General features: G+C 44.6%; 1 protein-coding gene across 2 annotated transcripts in view; it reads right to left on the bottom strand.

The window, feature by feature from the left end:
- Window positions 1-21,771, bottom strand: part of Ap2a2 (adaptor related protein complex 2 subunit alpha 2) — a 68,206-nt gene that overhangs the window by 32,158 nt on the left and 14,277 nt on the right. For both annotated transcript variants that reach the window (XM_075972775.1, XM_075972776.1), the window contains exons 2-4: window positions 10,895-10,963; window positions 3,641-3,783; window positions 2,333-2,526 (exon numbers count right to left, since the gene is read on the bottom strand). In XM_075972775.1, coding sequence (XP_075828890.1) covers window positions 2,333-2,526; window positions 3,641-3,783; window positions 10,895-10,963 — 406 coding nt within the window. The remainder of the gene's footprint in view (window positions 1-2,332; window positions 2,527-3,640; window positions 3,784-10,894; window positions 10,964-21,771) is intronic.

The following is a 21,771-nucleotide window of genomic DNA, read 5'->3' as shown; positions in this document are numbered from 1 at the left end:
GTCAAACAAACAAGCAGTGGGAAAACAAAACAGGTTGGCCAAGTTAGCTGAGGAGCGAGCATCCCCAGAAGAACCAGAACCTGCCAGAGTCCTTAGGGCTGAGGAGGAGCTGTGGCTGTGATGAAAAGGAAAAGAAGGGCCGGTGGGCCCTAGCTCAGCTAACTCTTGGTTATTGAATTTTTATTCCCAAATAAAACAAAAATCAAGAGGAAAACCTTCTAAATCTCCCCCAGGACTATTCCAATGAAGAAAATTACTACTCTGAATAACTTTGGCTTATGTGTAGTGCTGGGGATGGAAACCAGGGTTTCACATATATTAGATAAATGTTCTACTACTAAGCTGCAGTCTAGCCTAAAAGTCCTTTTAGATACTCATCCCATGAGAAGAGCAAGCCCACACCTCATTCTGGCTTTATATCAACCCCATGGGAGCCACTGGCAGGTGCCCTCACCGTAGGCTACAACTGCAGGGTCTGTGCAACAAGAACCATACTTGTTTCTACACATTCAACCAGGGTGCTGAACCAGGAGACCATCTCCCCTTGTTCCCAGAAGCCTCAAAAAAAAAAGGAGCAAGCACCTGCCAGCTCAGAGGTAAGGACACAGAGCACCCTCTTACACCCGCTGAGCCCAGAGCAGATCCCACCTCCTGTAGGTATTCTTTCTGATCCTCTACTGTATCCTAGAGAACCGATGCCACCTCTCACCTCAGCACCACATCCTAACTGCTGCATCGATCATGATGTCATCTACATTCACTGGCCTCCCATCCCCAGGCGCCACACTAATCAGAACTGTGCACAACGGTGCACAAACACTATTCACAGAATCATCCAGTGTTCACTAGGATTCGCCTCTTGCTTACAGGGTATCATGGTAAGCTTTGCCTACGAACTGGCCCTACAGCCCAACATTCTCCAACTGGGAGGTATCACCTGTCTTCTGCTAAAAAACCTTTACTCAGCACTGGGCTTGGGGGTCATTGTGCATGTGTGCTTGCAGATTTCAGAAAATATGCCTGTTCAATGTTTTTCAAGGATTACCCTGTCTGCATACTCTCCATTGAACCAGCCCTGTGGCAATGCCAGAAGGCAGCAACATAACAGAGACATAGAAACCCTCATGGAGCACAGCAGGCAACACAAAGGACTCCATGGTGACTACTAGGAAGAAAGGCCAGGGAGGCCTTACTAGCAGCTCACACTTGCATTCTACCCAACTTCCTTTTTCTATGGTCTCAGCTCTAGCCTTTCCTCTACCCCAACACCCACTGTGGTCTCCTACCTTAGGTACCCTGCTGTTCTCTATGATTTATGCTTAGAGTCTACAGTAATAAAGCCTTCGAGTTCCCACTGCTGCTCAGCTCTGTAATGTTCGTCATCATCAATCTCCCATGGTCCACACCTACATTTCCACAGGACAGTTCTTTCCAGTTTGGCTCTTCTACCTACCTATGCTTCACATCACTCAGGGCTGAGGTGCCAAGGCTAACGTAAAGCTACACCACAGCACAGCAACAGAGGCCTGCATTGTTCTCTATTTTGTGTCTGTGCCATGTGTAGGACATTTAATAGTATCTTTGGCCTCTGACTACTAGTAACAGAAGTAGGCCCTCCACTATGAAAACAGTAAATGCTCTGAGTCTTTGTTCAGTGCCAGCCCCATCCATTACCCCAGATAGCTGACTAAGTAGAGAATGTAGGTTAGCTCTGACCTACGGGACCCCCCCCTATACTCCAGCTTCATAGGCAGCAGAGGGCTGTGATAACAGCTCCAAGAGCCTTGACACTCCATTCAACTCACTAACAACTATCCTATCCTGTCTTCTAGACCATGATGAATGTAACCACTATGTCTGCAGACTGGCTGGACAACAGCATAAAGCACATGACCAGGCAGAGGCTAGCCTTGCCTCTGCCAACCCTGAGACCTGACACAGCTCAGGGCTGCTTCAAACTCTTCCAGAGCAGCCCTTTGGCACCACTTGACAGTTCTCCAAATGAACTGAGGGGAGAGATGATGCAGAATTCTCAAGATACAAGGGTTTGGCCTTTGCCCCAATGCTTCTGGGAAGGGATGAGACTCAGCGCTATGCCAAACAACTTTGTTTCTTTCTCCTTAGAGTTCATGCAAGGCTGGAGTTCTCTCTGGGCTGTCAGGCTAAGAAGGGTTTTCTTCTATGATCTGCTCTAAGTGTCAATGATCTCAGGGAGAGAATATGACAGTACCTCTGGGCTCTATACTAGGGCTTTGTGATGTCTCACACTACACATAGTGAAGTGTGTTCAGACGGAAAGCATGCTGTCTGTCAATAGTACCCAGATACATACCCTGCCACGAGGATCTTGGGGATCTCTCCAGCGAAGGCCTCCGCCATCTCACGGCTACCCACATTGGCAATGCAGTGCAGGGCCAGGCCCATAAATGTGGGGTTGCGGCTGGCCAGGTCATTCTTGATGGCATTGTTAATCAAGCGGATCAGTTCGCTGTTCGAGTTCACCAATACAGAGATGAAAAGGTAGCCCTGTATTCCCAGAAGGCAGGGACAAAAAGCTTATGACAAGACGCCTAACACACAGTGCACAGATAAGCAAGCCTGGAAGGTCTCAAGCACCATCCCAATGGGTGCCAGAGACATTGTCGCTGAAGACAGTCCACATTCAGACAATGTACCAGTGAACGATATTTTTGCTACCATTCAGCTCTGATGCAACATTGCCATTAAAATGTGTGCATAGTCAGAGGCTCAAGGAAACCAGACCACCTAGTCCTTCCCCAAGCCTCACTTCCTTCTCAATAGTTCACACGTCTGTGTCCAGAAACCACGGTATGCTCAGATCAGGATGGGAGGAAACTGTCACTGCAAGAACCAAACCTGGCACCGTTCACTAATAAATATACATACATATCTGCCCAGAACCCTAGTTTACTGCTATCCCCTCCTCTCTCAAGTTTATGTCCACTGCTACCCAGTCTTATATCACCATTCTGTCACAAGATGGGAATGTGGAGCCTGAAAACACAGAAGGCTAATTTTCTTAAGGAAAATCCTATATTTTGATTCCTGTAAGTTAAATTTTTAAAAAAAGAGAAAGCTGTTAATTAAAACACAAACAGCCTTACTACAAAAGAAAGCAGAGCTAAAACACCAAGCCTGAGCAAGTCTGAGCAGACTGAATAGCAGGGACCCTCAACTCTAGTGCAGGGGAGGAGAGGAAGGAGACAGACAGCACCTTCTATGGCTTTATTTCTTGTCCCTGTGGGTGCAGATCCCATTTCAGACAGTCATGCAAAAGGTCAGGGAGTAAAGTCATGACTGGTACTGTACTCTCTAACAAGGGCCCTTGAAAAGAAGGCAATAAGGCCTGTGGGTAGCAGACACAGGGGTGTAAACACAGAGAATCTACCAGTCTAAGCCAACAGAGCAGTGGGAAGAAGGCCACCCTATCAAAGTCTATCCTTGGCTCCCTAGAAGCAAAGAACTAAGTTGGAATGGACACAGCTCTTAGGTACCAGCACCAGGCAGTAAGATGGGCCAGATGCAAACGTGGTTAGTACCCAATATGGAACAAAGTAGAAGGAAGAGATTCTACAAACTGCACACAAGGTACAAGGCCCTGCCCCTCAACCATACTCACAATCTGCTTTTCCGTGTATCTGTTTGAGCTCAGAAGATTCACAGCTTCCATGTGTCCAAAGTCAATGTCATGACCAAGGAGAAAGATGAAGAGCAACTTGCAGACATACTTCTTTTTACTGTAGCCATCAAGAGCCTTGTCACCTACAGAAAAAGTGAAGAAAGGTTTATATCCAGTGGGCAAGGTGAGGAAGGCAGAGAACTGTGTAGCAGAGTAACAGACTGCAGTAAAGGTCTCAAAGAGGACAGCCAGACATGCAGCTACAGACGCAGGCAAAGCAGCTATCTCACCGGGTAATCATGGTGCACACCAAAAACCAGAATACCTTGCAGTTAGTGTTCTGCTGTACCCAGTAAGACCTGCTAGTGCCTGTCAGTGGAACCTTGACCTCCTTCAACCTGCCTTGGCCCCCAAAAGCCCTGAAGGGATCTATCTGCAAGCCCTGCATAAGTCATCAAGATAATCCTTTAACCAGGCTTACTGCCTTAGGCAGATACACTTACTATAAATTATCTTCCATTTCACAACAATTATGGGGCAAATCACCTAGCCATAAAACCACACAGACACAGTCCAGGAACACGTGGCATGGCTGAACTCCCTCCTGATCACAGCAATCAGGTTCAACAGGAGACTTACTAGAACACAAAAGCTCCACATGTAACCAAGCACCGTCAGCACTACTGCTCACTTCATCTAAGCACAGGAATATTCCTGAGCTGACCTGCAGCAGTAAGGAAGGGATGCTGCCATATGCTCTTCTCACTGGGCTGGGCCTTCCAATGACACTGAGTCAGTATAATGTATGTATGGTCTAAACTCTGTGAGTTCTAGGCCATACTAACTCCTCATCCAGACTCTTCAAATCTCATTCCTTTTTTGTAGTTGTGAAGAGTAGGAGGCTACAATAAGAAGTAATTCTTTCCAGAATGTTTTGATGATTTCACAGTTCCTGTAACTCACCCTCAAGGTTCAACAGCTGAAAACTACTACTGTGAATCCCTGGCTTGCTCATGCACAGATGTGGTTTGCAACATCAAATTTCTGCCTGTTAGTGACAGTTTCACATGTGCAACTTTGTGAGGGGTGATGAGCGAGACAAAGCCTCATTCTATATCCCAGGCTGGTCTGGAACTCACTATGTAGCCCAGGCTGGCCTTAAACCTACAGCAATTTTCCTGTAGTATAGTACCACATATCTATAATTCCAGCACTTGCCAAGAGGTGAGAGGATCTAAAGTTCAAAGTCAGCCTTGGTTGCACAGCAAGTTTGAGACTATCCTAGACTATATGAGCCCATCCTCATTTTAAAAAATTAATATTGTATCTGAGAATCACTGTATTAAATCAACCAACACAATGCTGTAACTATTAGAGGTGGCCAAGTGTCAACTAAAGGGCTGGAAACATAGCTCATTGATAGAATGTCCAACATCAGGAAGACCTGGGTTTGATCCCCACACATCTGCCCCAGAAACCAGGTAGCAAACACTTATAATCCAGAACTAGGGTGGTGCAGGTAGAAGAATCAGAAGTTCAAAGTCAACCTTCATGACATCACACTTTCTAGGCCAGCCTGGTTCTTCTAAGTCTCTAAGTCTAAATTAAAGTAGTGCCCTCTTGTGTAACTCGGCATCAATCATTCAGTAAGTTTAGACTACCATAAAAATATAGATATAGATTCAACTCTCCAATGTTCACTGCTCACGTTTTATCTGCTTGCTATCAAGGATTTAATGTCTACATAGACTTTAAACTCAGGACATCATTGCCACACATAATCACCTTTTAAATGTACCCAACATCCTCTGCTTTATCATTCCTTTCTGTGTAACTGACCTTGTACCTGGAATCACGAATCTGTAAAAGTTCTTCTGTCAGAGAGGCCTGCCGTTAAGAAATTCTTCCACTTTGTATTTAAGACATGTTTAAGCTTTATTATTATTATTTTAGGGTTTTGGAGGGGTTGGTTTTTGGGTTTGTTTTGTTTTGAAATGGGGTCTCACTATGTGTTATTGGCTGGCCTGGAACTTGCTTCCATGTAGACAAGGCTGGCCTCGAACTCACAGAAATCTACCTACCTGCCTATGCCTCCCAAGTGCTAGGATGAAAGGTATGTGCCACCATGCCTAGACTTATTATTTGGCTTATTTTGTTTTATAAATATGGGTATTTTGCCTGCATGTATCATCATGTGCATTCAATCCCAGAAGAGGATACTGGATCCCCTAAAACGGGAGTCACAGATGGTGGTGAACAACCATGTGGGTGCTAGGTATCAAATTAAACCCAGGTCCTCTGGAAGAGCAAGACTCTTAACCTCTGAGCCACCTCTTCAGTCCTAATTTCGTTTTTTGAGACAAGGTCTCACTATAACAACCATACTGACCTTAAACTGGCAATCCTCCTGACTCGGCCTCCTGAGTTTTATAAGAGTTTGTATATGTAAGCTTGTACTGACTTGTGTCTTCTCCCTCCCCCTCCCTTCCTCCCTCTCCTTCCCACTCCCTCTCTTTTCCTCTTCCTCCCCTACTTACCATTGTTTTAATTCTCTTTTCCTTCAGCTTTGTTTTTGTTTAAAAAAACACTTTTTATAATAAGACACTTTTCCCAGAGTCACCCCTAGAATGGACTTCCTCAATGTCTGGACTTGGCATCCTTCTTGCTGCTCCTGATGTTCCTGCTCAAAAGCTGCCAGCCTTGCACAGCTGCTATGGAGACAGGACTCTGCCCCTCACTGCTCAGAGCATCTGTCTTTGAACTCACACATTGTATACTAACATATTCAGTGGAGATTTCCTTTATTCTGTTTGTTCCAGAGATTCTAAGTTTCCTAAAGCCCATCAGATCTGCCCACCCCAACCCCGTTTCTCTAAGACGCCAATCAACGTTCCAGCATCAACTCTAGTCTGTACCTGCCACCATCTATCCACTACCTTTTCCTCCCTCTGAGCTACAGTTTCCATCTGACTAACCTTCCAGAACACCAAGGTTTTCTTAAATTACCCCTGACACCATAGCCATCTACTGTATCTTCATTTAAGTTACTGTAACTGGTCTTATTTCAAAGTCTGCCCTCACTTCTGACACTTTCTAAGTTTCCTACCGAGTCTGTCTTTTAAACCTTTAAAATGCTGCAAACCTAGTTCACTGTAACACAAACCTGACGTAAAATCTTCATGATTCCATCTCCTGGGCCTCTGTAGGCCCCAGTTCACAGGATCTTATTTCTCTGAGAACCCTTGTTCTCTCTGACTCACTAAAGAGTGTATTTAAACCAATTGCATTCAAGGTCAGGGAGATAACACTTTCCTAACAAAAGGACTGGTACTCCTCACCTCAACCCATGTCTAAGTGTGAGGCTGTATGCAGTGCCACGTGCCAACAGAGCCCAGCTGCAGTTTGAGAGAGGCCAGTGGACCCAGTTCCCAGAGCTCTGGGGTGATTTTGGTTTGATGTAGAAGAGGGTCTCCAATCTGGTGGGTTCTGAACTTTGGCTTTTATCCCTCTACACAGGGAATTCTGACAGGATTATGGGTGTCCAAAGCATCTAGCCTCTGCAACCTGGATGTCAGCCTATATCCTACCCCTAGCTGACAACCAAAAATGCATTTCTTGCAAAAAAGACAAGATCAATCCAACCAATGGTCAGGGCTCTGAAGTTCCTAAGGCCACCAAAACAGCTCTGTGTGGACTCCCTTTCTCAGGTTAGTAAGGATAAAGGCACAGACAGTGTTGGTCCTAGACTCACAAGCCATAGCCACTTCCTGGGTGACCTGGGAATGTTTCTTTTTTCACTTCACTCTGTTGCTCTCAGGTTGTCTTGGAACACTGTCTACTCCCCAGCTGACTTCCAATGATAGAACAGGTCTCCTGTGGTATTCAGTAGAGGAGGCATGTGCCACCTAGGCTGCCAGACACCTGGGGATGCAGCAGGTCCAAATGGAGATCAGTTCCAAATGTGAAAGAAACACAAGAGGTGTCAAAGAGTTACATGAAAAAAACAGAGTACACCTCTGTAACTTTTGCTGCAATAACATGCTGCAGCAATACTTTAGAAGCCTGAGCTACACAGAGTACACTATCAAAACTAGCCCCATCTATGTCTATTTACTTCTTTCTGTGAGCTATCTGGTGCCAGGTATGGTAGCATATACCTTTAATTCCAGCACTTGGGAGGCAGAGACAGGCAGACATCTGAGTACAAGGCAGCCTGGTCTATATAGTGAGTGAGTTCTAGGACAGCCAGGGCTACATAGAGAGACCCTATTTAAAAGAAAAAAAAACTTGGACTCAGGAGGTACCATCTACTTCAGTCTTTCAAGTAGTGCAGACCTAAGCCAGCTGGACTGCTCTAACCAGAGAGGACACCTGAGCCACAGGCTCACCAAGGACAGATAACAGACTTTCTGTCTGGCCAGTGCTCAGGAAGGCCTTCCTTCCTGCACAGAACAGCTTGCTTTCCCAAGACTTCCTGGTTCCACAACACTCAGACAATGTTTGTAAAATGAATAATTTAACACCGTTCCTTGATTTTTTTTTCCTTGGGCGTGGGAGGTGTCTGGGAATCAAATGTAGGGCTTTGTACATGTCAGGGGAATACTTTACCAGTACACTATAGTCCCAGCCAAAGTCCTTAACCTCTTTCTGGTTTTTTTTTTTTTTTTAAAAAAAAACACTTGTTAATTTTCAGGGGGGAGGGGTAATGTGTGCAAGTGCATGGGGGAGCACACATGCCAGAGTGCAGATAAGAAACAATTTACAGAACTCAGATCTCTCCCCTGCAGTGTGAGTTCCGAGGATGCTGTCAGAATGATGTCATAATCAATGAGCCCTATCTCTCGGGCCCCAAAGCCTTTAATCTTTAACTTATACATGAACAAATTAGATTATTGATATTAAAACTGACAAAAATATCAACATTTAGGGCTGGAGAGATGGCTCAGTGGTTAAGAGAACTAGCTGCTCTCCCAGAGGACCTAGGTTCAATTCCTAGCATCTCCCTGGCAGTTCATAACTATTTGTAACTCCAATGTCAGGGGATCTGATGCCCTCTTCTTGCCTCTGTGGGCAACAGGCACACACATGGTGCACAAACATACCTGCAGGCAAAATACCCATATACACAGGATAAAATAATTTTTCAGCTGGGCAGACATGGACTAAAATAATTTTTCATCTAGAATTGGTGGCTCTGCCTTTAATTACAGAACTTGGGAAGCAGAGGCAGATGGATCTCTGTGAACTCAAGTCCAGCCTGGTCTACAAAGTGAGTTCTAAGACAACCAAAAATGTTACAAAGAGAAACCCTATCTTGAAAAACAAATAAAATATATAATAATATTAATATTAAATTTTTATTTAAACATTCAAATTTAATCCTTCCTATTCTGAAAGTCACAAACTGTATTAATCATATTAATTAATTAATTAGGTGCTCATCTTTTATCAAATAAGCAAGTAATATGCATTTTCTCATATAACACAGTTAGAATAGCAGACACAAGCACTTCACAATGAGGGCCCAGAGCTGCCAGCATGTGAGAACTGGAGGGGTGGCTCTGTCCAACTCTGCTCACTTTGGCCTGAGTCTGAGCAGGGGTGACTAAAGGCCCCAGAGGAAGGCCTGACTTCTCAGCTCCCCAGTAGGTTACAGGTGACTATCAGTCAGTACCCCTGCCCAGGGCTTCCCTCCACATTATAGGATACTGTGTGTCCTCTGTAAATCTTCGGCATCACAACCCCATCATGGGGTCTGCATTGGCAGAGCCAACCATTAGCATTCCCAATCTGCAGAGAAGCTAATGGGCAGCCCCACCCCTCCCAAAGTAATGAGTGACAGACTCCCAAAAACATAAGACAGTCACTACATGTATAGTGTCAGGGCTTTCAAAGGCCTGTTTTAAAATACTCAAATTTAATACTTTCTGCCAGCTCAACAGCAAATACTCTGAGAAGCAGTAATTTAAATTCTACTAGTTTTCACCCTGCTTGACCAACCAGGAAATTCACTTTCAAGGCTCTTGGGGATGCCCATTCTATGAGTCTAGGAGATCACAAGGATAACACTTAATTGACCTTGCACCTTTTTGGGATACAATCCAAGCTTCTCCTCTACTCATCATTTCTGGGAAATTACAGCTATTTTCATGGTAAAAGCATACTCGGCTTAAAGGGTTATCTGGGCTTTCCTAAAGGTCTTGCAGACAGGAGTCTAGGCCTGTGCTGTGTTGTGGGCAGTGTTTCAAGGTAAGAGTACTCAGTGGAGCACATACCTTTTTAGCAGAAGCAACATGGTAAAGACAGGTTTCTATCTTCAACTGACAGGGCAGATACACTTCAGATAAACAATAGCAAGGGCCTTCGGTGTGTTTAACAGACAGAGGCACCCAGGGGTCCCTGGCCTGTCAAGACAGCTCCACCTCGGCATAGTGCTGAGCAGCACTTTCCAGACGAGACACAAGGTCAGTGTTATTTCCAACATCCAGGAAAAGAACAATTCAACACATGCTGTTCTCACTACCTAGATCCCTCAATGAATGGATTCAGTGTACTAAGAACCTGATGTGTTTTAGGAGTTTTAAAGAAATTTTAAAAGCTGGGTGGTTGGTGGTGCACGCCTTTAACCTCAGCACTCAGGAGGCAAAAGCAAGGGGATCTCTGTGAGCTCGAGGCCAGCCTGGTCTACAGAGCGAGTTCCAGGACAGCTAGAGCTATACAGAGAAACATGTCTTGAAAAACAAAACAAAAAAAAATGTTAAAAGATTGTTTCTGTGTTTATTACTCTTCTGATAGTTGTGACAGAAATACCTAAGAAAACAATTTAAGGGAGGGTTTATTTCGGTTCACAGTTCAAGGGTATGTCCTACATGATGAAGAAGTCCGCTTCAGGAACTTGAGGTGGCTGGTCACACAGCATCCAGTCAGTATGACCAAATAAGATGAATCCACGGACAGGCCTAAGGATCACTTTTCTCCTGTGCACACTTGCTTATATGAGCAGGGATCACTAGGGCTAAACTGGGAACATTCCTGAGGCTGGAGGAATATAGTCAACCCACTTTGTTCTTTTAATTCAGTCTAGAACTCCAACCCATGGTACTATACACATTTAGGGTATCTTTCTTCTTCAGTGACCCTAACCTAGATATCCCTCACGGGCATGCCCAGATGGATCCCGGATCATCAGGTTGACAAAGGACATTAACAACCATCACAAGGCCCTTACTACATTTAGGAAAGAGTAGCACTTACCTTTAAATTTTGATCTAATATTTGCCAGTTCCTTGTTTATCCTCTTTATTTCAGCTTCCTTACTTTTACCTTAGAAAAAAGAATAAAAATACATTTTTTTTCATTGCCTCTAAAGAAGCACTCATTTCTTCTAGGACCCACATTGAGAACTGATGCCAGAATCAAGGTTGTGGTGCTGGGGTAGGGAAGGGCTGTGAGCCACATGGATGTCAAATACAAAGTCCTGGGGTCACCACTCAGCCTCATAACTTGAAGACAGGAGGCAAGACCAAGGAACAAAATAAAGGCCAGCAGCAGAACCCAAAACCCTAGTTGACTGGCCTAGCGTGGTGACTGCAAGGCGAGCACCCCATCAAGACCAGATGAACTGGACTCCCAGCTCCTCACAAGGGAGCATCACACCACACCACTGTGTACCTTTGTGCCATACCTCTGAGGCTAGAAAGCACCCACAACACCCACTGAGAGCTTCCCCAAGTAAGCCATCGGCTATAGCTCATGGAAGCTGACTGCCATGAGCAAAGATGAAATAACAGTTTAACCCCGCAGGTTTCCAACCGTCTTCTCTTGGAAAACCCACAAACCTGTGAAGCCTACATGTCTGTCTTTTAACTTTACCTGGACTAATCAAATCACAGTCCAGAGAGTGCAGTGGAATTAACCAGGACCACACATCTTACCAGGTAAGGATAACTGTGTGTACATACAAGTTGCTGTATGTTTAAATCACTTTTTAAAACAGGAAGAGAATAATTAAAGGGACCAGAAGGCAGCACAGTGGGTAGGACACTTGCTACACAAGCCGGGCAGTCTGGGACTGAGCCCCAGAAACCCAGACAAAGGTGGGAGGTAAGACCTGACTCCACAGAGTTGTCCTCTGGCCTCCACATGCACATCATACTCCCCATGCACATACAATATTAATAAATAAGATTAAAACTTTAAAAATAGCATTGCCAGGCATGGTGGAGCAAACTTTTAACCCCAGCACTCAGGAAGCAGAGGTACGGCCAGCCTAATCTATTAGTGAAATCATGTCTTAAAAAAAAAATAAAAATCACTTCAACAACTGATAGTTGCTCAAAGAGGGAGACGAACTCTTCTTCTGTGCGAGTGTGGGTGTCACTGGCAGATTTCCCAAGCCCCACATCTGTGCATATGAGCAACATTAAGTGAGGTATCGGACAGAAACAAAACAGAAGACGACATGAAATTCAGAGAGAGATATGTTGGGGAGGAAATACAGGGGATATTGAAGGAGGGAAATGAGATATAGATATGACAGAAATTTCATTGTGTACATGTATAAAAATCTCGAAAGAATAAAAAAGCAAAAGAAAAATGTAAGTTTCATGCATAAAAGCATTATAGACAATGCACACACAGTACCACACATGGTACCCAACTGATATTATGATTTTTGTGTTTTTTATAGACAATTTAAAAATAAATTTGAATTTTAGGGTTCTTTTTAAATAAAATTAAAATGGTTTCAAGTAAAAAATAAAACAGATTCAAGGCCAGAGAGAGGTTACAAGCATTTGCTCCTGCTGCAGAGAGAGGATTCAAGCTGAGTTCCTAGGAGCTACCTACGTCATACAGCTTACAACTCCTCCAAGTTCAGCTCCAAGGGACTTGATGCCCTTATTCTGGTCTATGAGAACACTGTAAGCACATGATGTGTATACATAGCATACATACAGCAAACACTCATACAAATAAAAGTAAATCTTAAGGTGGAGTTGGGGGGGAGACTGGAGAGATGGCTCCGCAGCTAAAAGCATTGTCTGCTCTTCCAGAGGACCAAGATTTGATTCCCAGCATCCACATGGCACCTCACAAGTGTCTGTAACTTCAGTCCTAGGGATCTGAAGCCCTCCCGTACACAGACATACGTGCTGGCAGAACACCTGTACACATAAAATAAACCTAAGTTTTAAAGAAAAAGTTAAAGAAGCCTCTCCATGACAGTGAGAAATGCAAGTGCTGGGGTTGAGGGGAGTGGATATGACAGAGATACACTGCATTCATGTACAAAGTTTAAATGAAAGATAAAAATAAGCCAGGTGTGGAGGTGGACATCTTTAGTCCCAGCACTCAGGAGGCAAACAAAGGCAGGCGGATCTCTGGGAGTTCCAGGACAGCCAGGGCTACACAGAGAAACCCTGTCTCAAAAATTAAAAAACAACAACAAAAAAATATTTTAAAAAAATTAAGGACCCTCTCAGGTTCATCCTGATTTTACGGCTGATCTTCCAGAAGGACAACCCATCTGTAACACCAAACCCAGGCCCAAGGTTGTCAGAGCCCCAACACTGACTTAGCCACATAAAACTTTGCAGGGCCTGGCTTCACACTGCTGCTGCCCAGCTTATCTGCCTCCCAACAAGGCAGGCCCAAGTATCACTTATCTCCTGTGCGTACTTGCCTGTGAATAGAGCTCACTGTGGCTGAACTGAGAGCATGTCTGAGTCCAGCTCTGCCCTAGCAAGCTCAAGATGCACAGGTGAGCAGGACAGGCAAACAGGATCCTATGCAGCTGGAACACAGAGCAGCAAACCTGGAGCCCAACATCCCCTCCTCACTGTCACCAGCCTTGATGGAGCAGGCCTTAGGACCCAGGCTCCCATGAGCGGCTGAAGGCTCCGTCAGGGTGGGCACAGGCTTAGCACTGTTGCTTCATAAATGGCGAGGGGCAAGGAGAAGTCTTTTTATCTAAAGTTTTTATTAATACTGTCTTTAACCAGGTACAGTTCAAATTTATAATCCCAGTATTGAGAAGACTGAGGAGTTGGAGGCTAACCTTTTAGTATAAAGAAAAAGTAAGTAAAAAAAAAAAAAAAAGAAAGTAAAAGTTAAGAATAAAAAGCCAGGCTTGGTGGGACACACCCACCCTACCCTAGCATAGGCCTCATCATCTCCACATCGCCTTAGAGCATCAGGCCCCACCACATCCTGCTCTAAAGAGATATCGGGGTATCCCCTGCAAGAGGCCTAGCCTTAGAAGAAAGGCTCTTGGAGCACACAGTTGTCACCTGAGGTCCCAAAAAACTTGGACTGTAGCTGTACAGTTCCTCTGGTGATACAGGACCACCTGCGTAGAAAGGCTGCTCCTCCTTCCAGAACTGTGGCTATGAACTGGATCATAAACAACATTTACAGAGAAAACAGGGCTGTAGAGTTTCATTTCAGCAAAGAAATGTTTGAAGTAAAAAGGGCGACTCATTTTTGAACCTACTTGTTATCCAGAAGCAGTTTGCCTACAATAGTGAAGAAAGGGTTGTGGGGGCTTCAGTTATTCTAGAGAGAACTAAGATTTAGGCCATGAATAAGAAATGAAAAAAAACCTTAAAAATGAAAAGATTCGCCTACATTGTTTTGTGTTTAACATAAACTATAACAGCTTTAAGTTGTAAAATATTTCATAATCTTTTTTTTTGCCCTCCCCCCACACTTTGAAAGAGGGTCTAACAAAGAATGTGGTGGCCTCAACTAGCCTGGAACTCATGACAACCCTTTCCAACTTGGCGTCAGTCACCATACCTGGCTCTCATTTTCTTATAATAAAGGAAAGGGGAACTCTATTAGGAAACATATAAATTCTGATATTATCTGTAACTGATCATTCCATGTAAATCTGCTTTGCAGAGATGTAATACAAACACCCTTTAAAGCCGGGCGGTGGTGGCATATATCTTTAATCCCAGCACTCGGGGAGGCAGAGACAGGCAGATCTCTGTGAGTTCAAGGCCAGCCTGGTCTACAAGAGCTAGTTCCAGGACAGGCTTCAAAGCTACAGAGAAACCTTTTCTCGAAAAAAATAAAAAATAAATAAAATAAAAAATCATAAACAAACACCCTTTAAATTAGGTGTATAATTACAGATTCTAAATACGTTATTTAAATTAAAAAATGACACTCTTTCAGAAAAAAAAACTTAAAAATGCAAGATATTGGCTAACAAGAAGATGGTAAGAAACAATCTTATGAAAAAGAATGTAACTGAAGAGATATAGAATGCCTACCTGGCATAGCAAGGCCCAGGGTTCAATTCCAAGCACCACACACATTAAAAAAAAAGACAGTATCGTTGTCATGTGTTCAAAGGCAGCCTGGAGTAGAGCAAGGCTTTCAACAGTGGTAAGTAAAGATGTCTACTACTACCACACTGAAGACCTAAAATCCAACCCTGCATGTTGTCCTCTCACCTCCACCAGTACAGCGACACTTGCACCCCATGTATACAAAATAAAGCTTCAGATAAAAGGTATACAGCAGCTTCTGTTTCGTGTGTGGGTGTTGTATATGTAAGTTGTTTGTTCTTTAGTTTCTTTAGGCTGGATTTCATGTAGTGAAGGCAGGGGGATGCCTAAAAAAAAAAAAAAAAAAAAAAAACAGCTACCTGTGGTGACTTTCTGTAAGTTCAAGAATAGCCTGGTCTACACAGCAAGTCCCTAACCTGGTCTACACAGCAAATTCCAGGACCATGCCTCAAAAAGAAAGAAAGAAAGAAAGAAAGGAAGGAAGGAAGGAAGGAAGGAAGGAAGGAAGGAAGGAAGGAAGGAAGGAAGGAAGGAAGGAAGGAAGGATTGATTGAATGGTCAATAGCTAGGCAGGAAGAGGTCAGACCGGACTTCTGGGGACAAAGAGAACTCAGAAAGGAAGAAGTGGGGGAGGGGTCATCAGCTGGACACAGAGGCAACAGGACGCATAGGAAGAAAGGTAAAGTCACAAGCCATGTGGCAGCATGTTGACTAGTAGAAATGAACTAATTTAAGTTTTAAGAGCTAGTTAAAACTAAGGCCAAGCTTTCATAATTAATAAGTCTCTCTGTGTCATTATGTGGAAATTGGCTAGCAGGACAGAAAAAGACTCGTAACACTAGACCACCCTGCTCCCCCAATTCTTTATGGGCCATGGACTTCAAACATCCAGAGTCACAAGAAGAACCATCAGCATATGACTGTGTGAGGAGCATGAGTTGGGGGGAGTGCAAGAGTGGACACAGGTATTTGGGGGGCAGTCTAAATGTACAGGATGGGTGAGTGCGCAAGGGGAAGTAAGTTCAGAACCATTATGTCCAGGCAATGTAAAAAAATGGGCAACTGTCACACACACCTCCCACAGGAACATAACAGGACAAGGAGGTGGCAGTACCTACCTGGAGCAGAGTCATCACTCAGAAAACTTAAGTTTCCCCACTCAGTGGTCCCCAGTGAGAAGGAAGACCTGTCCACCCACAACCCAGAAGCAGCACTGTCCTGAAAGCGTGGTCAGCCCTGGCTCTCTCCAAGTGGAGACCCCAGGTTCACTGTGAGTAGCCCTGGCCTTTCCAGTGTTTCTGACCTACCCTGTCTTTGCTCCTGGGTTCTTCAATCCATCTGACCATGGTTTCCCCTACAGAAAATTCAAGTCTTCCAAGAACAAAGAATGACCCTAATCCTTTAAAGAACTACAATTTGCCACCAGTACAGTCCTAAGCCATCTCACCTTCTCCTTGATTGATGCCCTCAGTCCTTCTCCTGGACCAGAGCCCTATGTCTGCTACCTCCCAGCACTGCAGACTGAGGAGCAGCAGGGGATAGAAAGGAGAGCAGGTCAAAATCTCCTCTGTGAGGAATAACCATGAGCTGAGCATGTACACACAGACTCTGGTACTGCTGCCCCAAGATGGGCAAACGTTTCCCAGCTGTGTGATGGCTCAAGGCCTGCTCTGATACGGAAGACAGCATCACAGAGCCCGACGTTACTGTGAGGATTAGGTAGCATGAGTGACACAGGTCATAAACACGGCCCTCTTCAAGGTGCTGTTACTTTCACTCAGCTGAGCACAGTGGTCACCAAAAGTTGAACTCTGGAAACACCACAGAGGAAATCACACCAGATGAAGTGATATGCAGGATTTAGAGAACAAGGGATACCAGCAGACCTGCCCTCATATGCCCAGATGTTTTGCAGGACACATCTACATTACATGTATGCCCCCTGCCTTGTGTCACACTTCTAACCCTTAGGCAGAGGGCCTCATCTTGCTAAGAACAGATCTAGGGAGGGGGAAAAAACCCACACTTTGTGGCAAAGCATTAGGTTGGGGTCAGATGAAGTGGTGTATGCCTTTAATCCCAGTATTCAGGATCACTGAGTACTGAGATCTTTGGGGTCAGCCTGGTCTACATAGAGAGTTCCAAGCCACTCAGGGTTATAAAGTGACATTACAAAGTGTCCAAAAAATAAAAATAAAATTAAAATTGGATATAATCAAGGACAGGGCTTACTGACTTATTCTGACTTTAGAAATCAATTTTGAAAGGGTAACACCAGTCTGAGTAACTAACAGGCCTGTGTCAACAAGCCTGCCAGACAATCTGAGCTGTGAGATTCTGGTCTTAGCCACCTTGACTCTCTGAAGTGCAGCAGCAATCTCAGCATGGACTTCGGAGCACCCCTGGCTAATAAGTGACCCAGACTAGCTGCAGACATTGGCCAGGAGCAAGCTGTAATTGGCCTCAGTGAGTCTCAAAGAATGCACAGAATGGGGACAGGCTGGGATTGAGCACCTAGGAGAAAGCTCATTCCTCAGCAACAAGCTAGTTAATCATTTCTTCTCCACAGACCAAACTCATCCCTGATGATACTGGTAGGGAATAGCCTATATTACAAAATACCTGCCTAGGCTGGGCATGTTGGCAGACACCTCTAATCCTAGCATTCAAGAAGCTAAAGCAGGAGGATCACAAGTTTGCGGCCAGCCTGGACAGAGCAGTAAGACCTTACAGAAAGAAATACAGATAGAGAGATATCAAAACTGTGAGCTTTGACATGTCCAATAAAACTCTTAAGACAAAGTGAAGAGTTTCAGTCAATTGTATGCAGAGGCTGAAACTCTTCATTCTAGATTGTCCACATTAATGAAGAGAAGCACTGAAGATGGTCACCACAGTAGCCACTCACAACCCAACCACAAGCTGCAAAACCCAGGCTGCTGGACTTTCCCACCTCAGATCTTCTACTGGCAAGACTACCATCAATCAGAATGCTCTGAAGATAATGGGCAGAAGATAGTGAGTGGCCATGGGTTTGACATGGTAATAGTTAGGGATGCCTCTGTGGTCTGTGTTAATGGGGGAGGAGGGGGATCAAAATCCACACCAACAAACACAAATGAAAGAGTGCACAGACAGCCTGGTGGTGCATGCCTGTGATCCTGAGCATGTGAGCCTAAAGCAAGGTTGACAGCAGGGATATGGAATGAGCAAGGAAAGGAGGAAGGAAAGGGGGAAGGAGAAAAGAAGGAAGAAGGGAGGGAGGAAGGGAAGAAGAAAGGAAAAACTTATTCATTGAACATTAAAAACCATTCTGTTGATAAACCCCAGAAGATAACCCCATGCGCCTTTAACACATTAGCTGGCCCATCTTTCTGGGATATGATTCCCAAACCACATGGTTCACTCACATAAAGCATATGTGTCATTGGCTTCCCACATACTCAGCTCTGTCTGTCCTCTATCTCCCCAAAGGAAATCATTAGCAGTCATTCACCAACCAGCCTGGGCCCTAGTCCTGGCAACCTCATTAGCTCTTAATAGGCTTGCCTCTTCTCAGCCCTTCATCCAAGTGGGAAAGCACAGGCTGCTTTCCCTCAGCACAACACTGTCAAGCAGCAGTTAATCTGTCAGAGATGTGCCTCTACGCTCCATACTTTGGTACCTAGTAGCTTTTGGGGTTCTTTCTACTTTTAGGCTATCAAGAATAACATCCTGGGGACTGGAAAGATGGCTCCGTGGTAAATAGCACTTGTTCTTGCAGAAGACCTAAATTCAGTTCCCACACTCACAGGGCAGTTCACAGCCATTCACTAACACCAGCTCTAAGGTAACGAACACCCTCTCCTGACCTCCATGGGCACCAAGCATGCACAGGGTGCAGATATATGCATGCAGGCTAAACAGTCATAGACATAAAACTAATAAATAAATCTTTAAAAACTTATGCTAGAGGAATGGCTCAGCAGTTAAGAGCACTTATTCTTGCAGAGGACCTAGGTTCCATTCCCAGCATCCACATGGTGGTTCACGACTGTCTGTAACTCCAGTTTTGGGAAATCCAACGCCCTTTTCTGGACTCCTTAGGCATAGTGCATATAAGGTACACAGACACACACAGGCAAAACGCCCATATAAAATAAAAATAAATAAATATTAAAAATAAAAAAAACTTGCCAGGCAATGGTAGCACATGCCCTTAATCTCAATACTTGGGAGACAAAGGCAGGTAGATCTCTGTGAGTTCAAGGCCAGCGCCTGCTCTACAGAGCTGAGTTCCAAGACAAGGACTACACAAAAAAACTCTGCCTTGAGAAACTTTAATAATTAACATCCCACAGGGTCAGCCAAAGCTACAATGAGACCCTGTCTCAAAAAAAAAAAAAAAAAGAAGAAGATCACTAGGAATATTTACATGCAGGTTATTGTATGCACATTTCCTTATTCTTAAACCATGCCTCCCAGAGGAATTCCTGCTCTATGGTAACCATATTTTACACGGAGCCACCAACCCCACTGCATGTGCCCACCCTAGACTAGCAGCCAGTCAAGGAGGGGACTTAAGCTCTCCCATGGGAGCCACACTCAGCACATAGTTTGCAAGTAAAAAAGAATTTACCCCAGATCCGTTTTAGACACCAGAAAAATCTGTGAGACCCACTCAAGTAAGTTGTGAGCCACAGTGATTAGGGTTCATTCCTTCCTTCTTTCTCTTTCATGTGTATGTATGTACACATATGTCTATGGATGAACCTGCCTATGTGTAGAAGCCAGAGATAACTCTCAGACATCATCCCTCACGTACCATCTATACCTGGGATTGTTTTGGTTTTGGGTTTTTTTTTTTTTTTTGTTAGTTGGTTTAGGTTTTTCAGGACAAGGTTTCTCTGTGTAGCCCTGGAACTCAATCTATAGACCAGGTCAGCCCTGAACTTAAAGAGGTCCACCTGCCTCTGAGTGCTGGGATTAAAGGCCACCACCACCTGGTCCACCTTGGCTTTTTTGTTTGTTTGTTTTGTGGGGTTTGTTTTGTAGGGTTTGTTTTGTAGGGTTTGTTTTGTTTGTTTGTTTTATGGGGTTTGTATGTTTGTTTTGTTTTGCCACTGAACCTAGAATTCATCAAGTAGGTTAGACTGGCTGATCAGCCAGCCCCAGAAATTCCCTGTCTCCTCCTTCCCAGTGCTGTTTTAAAAATGTATACCATGGTCAGGCATGGTGGTGCGTGCCTTTTAATCCCAGGACTCAGAAAGCAGGGGTAGGCAGATTTCTGTGAATCTGAGGCGAGGCTAACCTGGTCCACACATTGACACCTTGCCTGGCCCCCAAAAGGACAACGCCACATGCAATTTTTTATTTGGTTGGTTGGGGAGAGGTGTTGAGACAGTCTCCCTATGCAGCTGTAGTATAGACTAAACTGGCCTCAAACTCAGACTTCTCCAGTGTTGGGATTAAAGGCTTATGCCACCTATACCAGGCCTACAGTTTTTTACAGGGTTCTAGGGGTTGAACTAAGACTTTCACACTTACATGACAAGAACTTTAATAAGTGAGCTATCTCCCAAGCCCCAATGGTGCTTGTGTGTGCTATGGTTTTAAGTGAACCTGTCATGAAGTAACAGGAAGCCAACACACCCACTGCCTCTGCAGTCACCACTCATCCTCACTGTTCATATAGCAAAACTTTTGGAAGAGTTAAGCCAGCTATGATTGTCCCTTGAGCCACCCCACCAGACTTACCTAAATCTTCTTCCTTACTGGTCTATGATGCTTTCCACCCCAATACACCTAGGACATCCTCAAAAGAAGGTATGCACTGTAGTCTGTAGTATCCATGACCTGAATCTGGGCCCCAGCACTCAGCAGCAGCAGTAGTCACAGCAGCTGCCTCACTTGCTCAGCCGGAGTAGGGAAATGCACAAAACCTGCAGTCAGCTATAAACTAGGGTGGCCAGAGTGATGGTTCCATTTCTCCTCCTGGGCTTGTACCTTTCTGTCCTCACCCAGTACGCCCTTCACTCCAGCTCTAAATGGAACGGTACCCTGTATTTCTACCTCTAGCCAGAATCTCTTCTCTAAACTCCATGCTTTTTTATAACAAGTCTCCCTACTCTCCTAAAGATCTAAGACACCCAAGAGCCAGGCAGTGGTGGTGCACGCCTATAATCCCAGCACTCAGGAAGCAGAGGCAGGCAGATCTCTGAGTTCGAGCCAAGCTGGTCTACAAAGTAAGTTCCAGGACAGCCAGGGCTAGCTACAAAGAAACCCTGTCTCAAGAAACAAACAAAACAAAACAAAAAACACCAAAGCTAAGCTTTGGCTCCAGCCTCCTGCCAAAGAGAGGGCATCCAGGCCTGCTGTCTCACTTAAGCAGGAGAGGGACTCTGTAGGAAGTGACTTGACAAGCACTGACTGACCTGGTTAAAAGGAAACCACTCAACTACAAAGAGACCAATGTGACCAGCTTCTGGAGAAAGACCCTGCCTTAAACGAGGGAATGAGAGCCAGGTATTATGGTTCACACCTGTAATTCCAGTACTCAGTAAGTGGAGACAGGAAAATCATGAGTTCAAGTCCAGTGTCCACTACACAATAAGTACACAGTGAGATGGAGGTCAACAAGCCTACAAGACTCTCAGAGAGAGAGAGAGAGACACAGAGAGAGAGACACACAGAGAGAGACACAGAGACAGAGAAGAGTGAAATTAGCCCTGGGCCTAAGGCCACTCTAGTCCTTCCTTGACAGACCAAACTGTCTCCAAATGACAGGGCTTCAGGCCAGAACAAAGCTCTGTGGTACTTATAGACAAGATGATGATTCAAAACCAAGGTGGGGAC

Source organism: Microtus pennsylvanicus, chromosome 5 (assembly GCF_037038515.1).
Source record: "Microtus pennsylvanicus isolate mMicPen1 chromosome 5, mMicPen1.hap1, whole genome shotgun sequence".
Taxonomy (NCBI): Eukaryota; Metazoa; Chordata; class Mammalia; order Rodentia; family Cricetidae; genus Microtus; species Microtus pennsylvanicus.
Note: the sequence above shows the minus strand (reverse complement) of the source record. Positions and strands in the feature narration are given on the sequence as shown.